Source organism: Octopus bimaculoides, chromosome 22 (assembly GCF_001194135.2).
Source record: "Octopus bimaculoides isolate UCB-OBI-ISO-001 chromosome 22, ASM119413v2, whole genome shotgun sequence".
Taxonomy (NCBI): Eukaryota; Metazoa; Mollusca; class Cephalopoda; order Octopoda; family Octopodidae; genus Octopus; species Octopus bimaculoides.
Window position 1 is genome coordinate 36,886,200 of NC_069002.1, and position 7,404 is coordinate 36,893,603.

The following is a 7,404-nucleotide window of genomic DNA, read 5'->3' on the forward strand; positions in this document are numbered from 1 at the left end:
GCATGCAAGAAAGATGACTGCATTGGTTTGGTCATGTGATGTGTTTGGCTGAGGCAGTGGTGAGAAAGGATCTTCAGATGCTGGGCCTCACTGAGGAGATGACAAGGGACCAAGAGATATGGCACATTTGCTGTACTTGATAAGTAAAATTGCTGTCTTTCACACATGGAGGTTTATCCTTTCAGGTAGTGGTGCCACATAAAAAGCACCCATGCCAAGTGCTGGCAAACTCCATGATGTCAGAGCCAACGGTTTATAGTGAATTGTGTAGATTAATCTCTTCTCACTGCAGCCATATTGTTGAAGGGTAAAATTTCATAAACAACCTGAGTGCTGTATCTACAAGTATCAAGCAATGTTTTCGTTGATTATTAACTTGTACTAAGAGCTCTATACTATGGTGTGAACATCAGTATTCCCTCTAAGTTGTCCACTGGTGCGGCAGCTCAGGAATAGAAAATTATGCCTGCTTGTACACACACACTTACCCGCACACACACACACACACACACACACAAAGCAAGTAAAAATAAATCTTATATTTGTTTTTGTGCACATTGGCAATAAAGATTGAAGGGAACGCTGATGTGTACGCCAAATAAATTAACTAGCAACAAACCACAATCAGTTTGCCCTGACAGACGGCATCTAAAGTGGAGTGTGTATAAATTGTAGTTGGTTACTGAACCACTAAAAACAACAAATTTGTTTATTCAAAGTGGTAAATTTGGAAGATTCACAGAGATACAAAGAAACAGGAAAGAAGAGAGATGAGAAAGGAAAAAGAGGAGAAAAGAAAAAGGTGGTGGGAGGCAAGACAGTGGAAGATGGAAGAGGAGGGAACGATGGACTCACCTTTACACCTGGTCATACAGAAATATTGCCTTTCTTGGAAACTGATGAGGATTAGTAAGTGACCAGAGCAGCGTCCAGCTGTAGTAAAAATCTGTCCTGATAAATTTTGTCTGACCCATGTAAATATGGAAAAGTGGATGGTCAAAGAAAACGATTGTTAATATCTCTAAATAAACAGCTTTGTAAACATCTCTAACGAAGCAACTTACGATTATAAATAGGTAACAGGCACAGGCATGGCTGTGTGGTAAGCAGCTTGCTTTCCAACCACATGGTTCTGGGTTCAGTCCCACTGCACAGCACGTTGGGTAAGTGTCTTCCACAATAACCTTGGGCTTTGTGAATGGATCTGGTTAATAGAAACTGAAAGAAGCCTATCATATATATGTGTGTGTGTGTGTTTGTCTTTGTGCTAGTGTGTTTATGTCCCCGTGACTTAGCAGTTTGGCAAAAGAGAAAATAGAATAAGTACCAGGTTTAAAAAAATAAGTAGTGGGTCAATTCATTTGATTAAAAAATTCTCCAAGGCTGTGCCCCAGCATGGCCACAGTCTAATGACTAAAATAAGTAAAAGAAAAAAGAGAAAAAATAATTAGTGAGCTTCTAATTTTTTAATTTTTTTATTATCGATTTCCAAGCAAACTTCTGTCAATGTGGTTTTCCAAATTTGAATTGCCATTTTTCATTTTAGATGTTTTCTTGATTTTTAGTTTATTCAGTTTGTTCAAACTTACTATCGAGAATGGATATACACCTACTCTACCTTTCAAATGACTTGCTTCCATATGTTCCATTGGGTTCTTTGATTCTTCTGGGTTGTTTAATTTGACAAAATGTTGCGAACCTATCGTTTCACATTTTGCAATATTGTTCTCAACCTGTTTCCTTTTCTGTGAGTTAATTATGTAATTTTGGATTTTTTTTAACTGCTCTTCTTCGCTAAGATGAATCGATTTCACTACATATGTTTCTGATTGGTTCCCTTTACTTGCAGACTTCCCATAATTGTGTCGTAACAAAGATCTTGACAGAGAAAGTTGTTGGCAGGAAAAATCTTTTGTGAACTTCCTTTCTGCTTCTCTCTCAAACGTTATCTTAGAAGAATCAAACCTTTTCATTTGCAACACTTCCATTTGCTTCTTGTTCTCTACAGCTTTTTTCTCAATTACTCCATTTAACAGTAATTTTTCTTGTTCAATCTTCCCTAGCTTCTGGAAATATTTCTGGCGTTCCCTTTCTTCAAAATTTTGCCTCCTCTGTTTCTCCTCGATCTTTCGCTGGTACACCGTGTCCAGTTTAATCTTGTTTTTGTCTGCTTGCCACTGGTCTTCATAAGCCCTCTGAACTGCAAATAGACAAGACTTGTTGATATGCTTAAAAAGTCTTTTATACATGTTTTCTTTCCTCATCTGTTTCCTCTGTGACAGAAACACCTCCACAGGAATTTTCATTGGTTCCAGTTTTGGTACATTAGGTATTCTATGATAGCTGTCATGTGCTGATCTTATAGCTGAGCTGACAAGTTGGTTTTCCATCATCATATTGGTGAAAGCATAAACTTGATGAATCGGCTTACTGTATCCCTGTAAATGCAAAGTGGAAATCGGAATATCTTCGCCAATAAAACTAAAAGCAAAATAGTCTTCAGATTTTTCTCTCAAAGTTTGCCACTTCAACTTCTTCGGCTTGTTCAGTTTTTTGTCCCTTTTGTTTGGCAATATTGCAACATTCTTATTTTTATCCTGTTTTTTCCCAGTTTCATCAATGTTTTCATAAGAACTGCAACTGTCCTCACATGGGGCGACCTTGAGATAATCTTGTTCAATGCTCGTACAACTGATACTTATTGAACTTGGAATGTTCTATAGAGAAGACATGAAAATAAAATAGAAAAATTCTTTATTAGACAATATCAAAGTTTAGAACAAGAACAGTCTGAAATATTTTTGTTTGAGAAAATGTTTCTTCATGACATGAGTAATTCATTCATTTCTTCATCTCTCCCTTCTACCCATGATGTCTAGAGGGTCACGGTAGGTAGAGCCCACAGAAAAGCTCTGCTATAGGACTTCTTAGAAGTTACCATCATTAGACTTACTTGCTGGATTCCAAAACATGACCAATTGAAACTATGAATCAAACCATCTCATTCTCAATCTACTCTTAGGTCTCTTGCCAGTTGGTTTGGTTTGAAGAATCTTTCCTGTGACATTTTAATCTTATGTCTGTAGTACCAAAACTGTGACCTCTCAGTGCAGAGAAGTAGTGACTCAGCTTAGAGAGACTCCCTGAGCTTCGATCTACATGCATGAATAACTAAATGATAAAAATAATTTTTTAGAAACTATTTCTTGAAGAATAATTCTATGAGGAATATTTATTTAGAAAATATTTGTTTAATTCCTCCTGTTTTTTCTCACTTTCTTGGATCAAGTGTTTTACTGGGGTAATAAAAACTTAACTGTCCTGAATTAGAATTCTTAAGAAAGATGGTGAATAACAGAATTGGTGAAGCAATTAACTGTTCAGTCATGGAAGGGAGAGATCGGTGGGACGATGAGAGAAAGTTATCATGAAAGATACCCAAGGACCAGACAGTTGTGTTAAACTAGATGATGGATGACAGCCAGCAGCCAAGAAATCGGAGCACAAAGGGTTGGAATAAATCCCCCATGGCACCTCATCCAGTACTCTAACAGTTTCACTAATTCATTGCACCCTGATTTGGGATTTCGTTTTAATATTTCTTGGAAAGAAAGTGGTGAACTGGCAGAATTGTCAGCATGCTGGGCAAAATGCAGTTCATTTTGTGTTCAGTTTCTGAGTTCAAATCCCGTTGAGGTTGCCTTTGCCTTTCATCCTTTCGGGGTCAATAAAGAGAGTACCAGTTGAGGACTGGGGTCGGTGTAATCGACTTACCTTCGACCCTAAAATTGCTGGCCTTCTGTTTAAAATTTGAAATCAATATTTCTTGGAAAGAAAGCAGAGTTAACCTTGATGGGATTTGAATTCAGAGTGTAGCCAGGTGACTCTGCTAATTTGACATATTGCCAATGTAAGGAATTATTAATTTGAAAGACAGCACTGTAGAATGACTAACATCCTTATTGTCTTTATATTCACCCCTCTACATTTCTGATTTCAAATCTCACCAGGGGCAAAAGCATAAATGTACTGGGCTTTGATAAATCTACTTTGAGCCTTTCAACCATCTGTCCAAAATTTGTGCCAACATTAGCAACCAACATCATATTTGCTTTTTATCTTTCCAAAGTCGATAAAATGAAGTACCAGTCAAATATCAGAGTGGATTTCATTGACAATATCCCTCCTTCAGAAGAAAGGTGACTCTGGACCCATTATATTTAAAGCTATATTAAAACTAACACAAACTGGAATAAATTTTACATACATTTGAGCTGGGAATGGAAATTGGAACTGGCATCAGCTCTGACTTTGGATGGAGTAGCTTTTGCCCTTCTCTTTGATGTTTCACTTCTTTGTGTGGCAGCAATACAGAATAAATTGTTGAGCTGGTTAATTCCAGAGGATGTGTCAACTCCAAATGGTTTGCTTCATGTTTAAGCATACTAAAACAGAGGAAAGCTTTTAAAAAATTGCTGTATTTTCTGTTGAGTGGAAATGGTAAGTATGTGAGGGTAGTAAAGACAAGCGAAATAGTAGAGTGTTGTACCTTATTTGGTTGTATTCACTTTGGTGAGTTTAGTATTTTAGTAAATGTAAAATCACAGGACCAGAATTGGTAGCATGTAAGTATTTTATCGAAAAGGTACTGGATCTCAGCAGGAGTGTTCTGAATATTGGATTAATCTTAAATATTCAGACACTCACAACAGTTGAGGGTAAAATGGTACCTATAAGTAATACAGCATAAAGTGCATGGGGCCTTTTTTTTTATTTGTTTCAGTCATTAGCGGCCATACTGGAACACTGCCTTAAAGAATTTTTAGTTGAATGAATTGACTCTAGTACATTATTTTTTTTTCTAAGTCTGGTGCTCATTCTATCAGTCTCTTTTGCTGAACTGCTACATAATGTTCATAATGTCCCCATTCTACAAAATGTTTAAAATATTCCCATTCTACAAATTACTCAACTCGACAGTGCCCCTGGACCGGCTCTTGTGCGGGTGGCACATAAAAGACACCATTTCGAGCGTGGCCGTTTTCGTGCGGGTGACACGTAAAAGCACCCACTACACTCTCTGAGTGGTTGGCGTTAGGAAGGGCATCCAGCTGTAGAAACTCTGCCAAATCAGACTGGAGCCTGGTGTTGCCATCCGGTTTCACCAGTCCTCAGTCAAATCGTCCAACCCATGCTAGCATGGAAAGCGGACGTTAAACGATGATGATGATGATGATGATGAAGTGAAGTCAAGAGAAAAGTCAAAAAAATAATTTTATTGATGAATTGAAACCCATTTTAAATGGACATTAATAATAATAATAATAATAATAATAATAGTTATAGTAACGGTGATAGTTGTAATGATGATAAGTACAATTGCTATTACTACTACTACCACCAACAATAATAATAAAGGTGATGATGATGATGATGGTAGTAGTGTTAACCATATCAACATTGACTTGATTGAAGTGTAAAATTTCTAGAAATTCAATGAAAACAAAAATGTCATTTACACCATTCCTAAATATAGCCAAACAATTATTCCTTTAGCTGCAGTCGAAGTACAGAATCCTGACATGCCCACAAAGCAGTAATTTGTTCAGCTCTCACCCCTTCCAGATTCATCTTTTTAAATAAAATTTGCAAATTTATGCACATTCAAATTATCTAAAAAAACGTACTCTGCCTGACGGTTAGCAACAGACTAAGAGGGCTACGAAATACAGCATAACCGCTTCAAACAATGTTCATGAACTGTCTTTAAAACTTTAACAATAAGGCAATCGTTATTCTATAAAAATAACTACTTAAATTGTAGAATGTAATAATTATATGCATTTTAACTGATTCAGCCAGGTAATTCATGAAATAACTGAATTACATACTTTAACGGTAACATAGATATATGCATGAATATATATATATATATATATATATATATATATATATATATATATATATATATGATGACATCCCTACCACTGTGTTTGTGTGCATGCATTTGTGTTTGTCCCTACCACTGCTTGACAACTGGTGGTCGTTTGTTTACATCCTTGTAACTTAGCAATTTGGGAAGAGACCACTGGAATATATACCAGGCTCAAAAAGAAGCACTGCATTCAATTTGTTCAACTAAACCCATCATAGTGGTGCTCCAGCATGGCCTGCAGTCCAATGACTGAAACAAGTAAAAGACAGGAGATTAAAGATGAGAAAATTGGTAAAATTTCAAAACTGAAAAAACAAAAATGGTAAGAACAAACGGTTATTCCTGGTTCACTTACTCTGCTGCTGACCGACACCGAGAGAGGAAACCTCGAATGCATTTCTGAATAATGATTACGGGGCTGTGATGTGCCATTATCTTGTTAATTTTCCTCTTTAAATTCTTTATCTCTTCAAACTCAGTTGCATCAGAATGAAGCTGAAGAATAAAAATAACAACAAGGAAGAAGAAAATTCTTTCTGCTTTCGACAAAAGGCCTAAAATTTTGATGGAGGTGGTGGGGCAAGTCAATTACATTGATCCTAGGGTTCAACAAGCTTGATGCAGCCTTGCAACTTGCTGGTTCCTATCAAACCATCCAATCCATGACAGCATGGAAAGTGGACATTAAATGAGGATGCTCAAATACCACAAGGTATGTTGTCCGATGGTCTAATGCAGTGTTTTCCTCCTGGTTCCACTATAACTTTCCAGAAAAATATATACTGCACCAGTGGTTGGAAAAAAACCAACTTATTTTCAATATTTCATAATTATAGACTTTCCTTAAAGAAATGTCCACACTGAGGTATTAGAATGATGTTATACTGTAGCAAACAATCTTCACACAGTAAGCTTGGCTCCAGGAATTGGTTTGGCTGAGTATAAGTGTAGTATGTTTGCTGTGAAAAAACGATTTTCACAATTCCATATCGCACAAAAAAATAAAGGACCCCAGGCCCCACTAGTAAGGCATATGCACTATGTTGGGAATCACTGGTCTAATATTTCTGCCAGTCCAACATCTTGGACTGATATTTCATTGTATCAACAGCAAAAAGAAGGAAAGCAAAATTGGTCGTGGTGGGATTTGAACTCAGAATGCAAAGGTGTTGGAATAAATATCCTTTCTGCTATAGACACAAGACCTGAAATACATTGGCCTCAGAACTCAACAGGTAGTTTAATTTATCAATTCTAAAAAGACGAAAGGTAAAGTTGACTTTGTGGGATTTGAACTCCAAATGTAAAGACAGGCAAAATGCTTAGTTGCATTTCGTCTGCTGTTGTATTGATTCTGCCAGCTTGGAAGAATAAATATCGCAAAGTATTTGGTCCATCAATGGAACAAGTCTGCCAATTCATCCCAACTGTTTCTTCACGAAAATGGATTCTGTATATATATATATATA

The 7,404-nt window shown here is 36.7% G+C and overlaps 1 protein-coding gene across 1 annotated transcript in view; it reads right to left on the reverse strand.

Moving 5' to 3' along the window:
• Positions 1-1,451: 1,451 nt before the first annotated feature.
• The window catches only part of LOC106874450 (leucine-rich repeat and IQ domain-containing protein 3), a 12,389-nt gene continuing 6,436 nt past the window's right edge, over positions 1,452-7,404 (reverse strand). The window contains exons 4-6 of the mRNA XM_014922185.2: positions 6,291-6,430; positions 4,268-4,445; positions 1,452-2,717 (exon numbers count right to left, since the gene is read on the reverse strand). Coding sequence (XP_014777671.1) covers positions 1,479-2,717; positions 4,268-4,445; positions 6,291-6,430 — 1,557 coding nt within the window. The 3' untranslated portion in view covers positions 1,452-1,478. The remainder of the gene's footprint in view (positions 2,718-4,267; positions 4,446-6,290; positions 6,431-7,404) is intronic.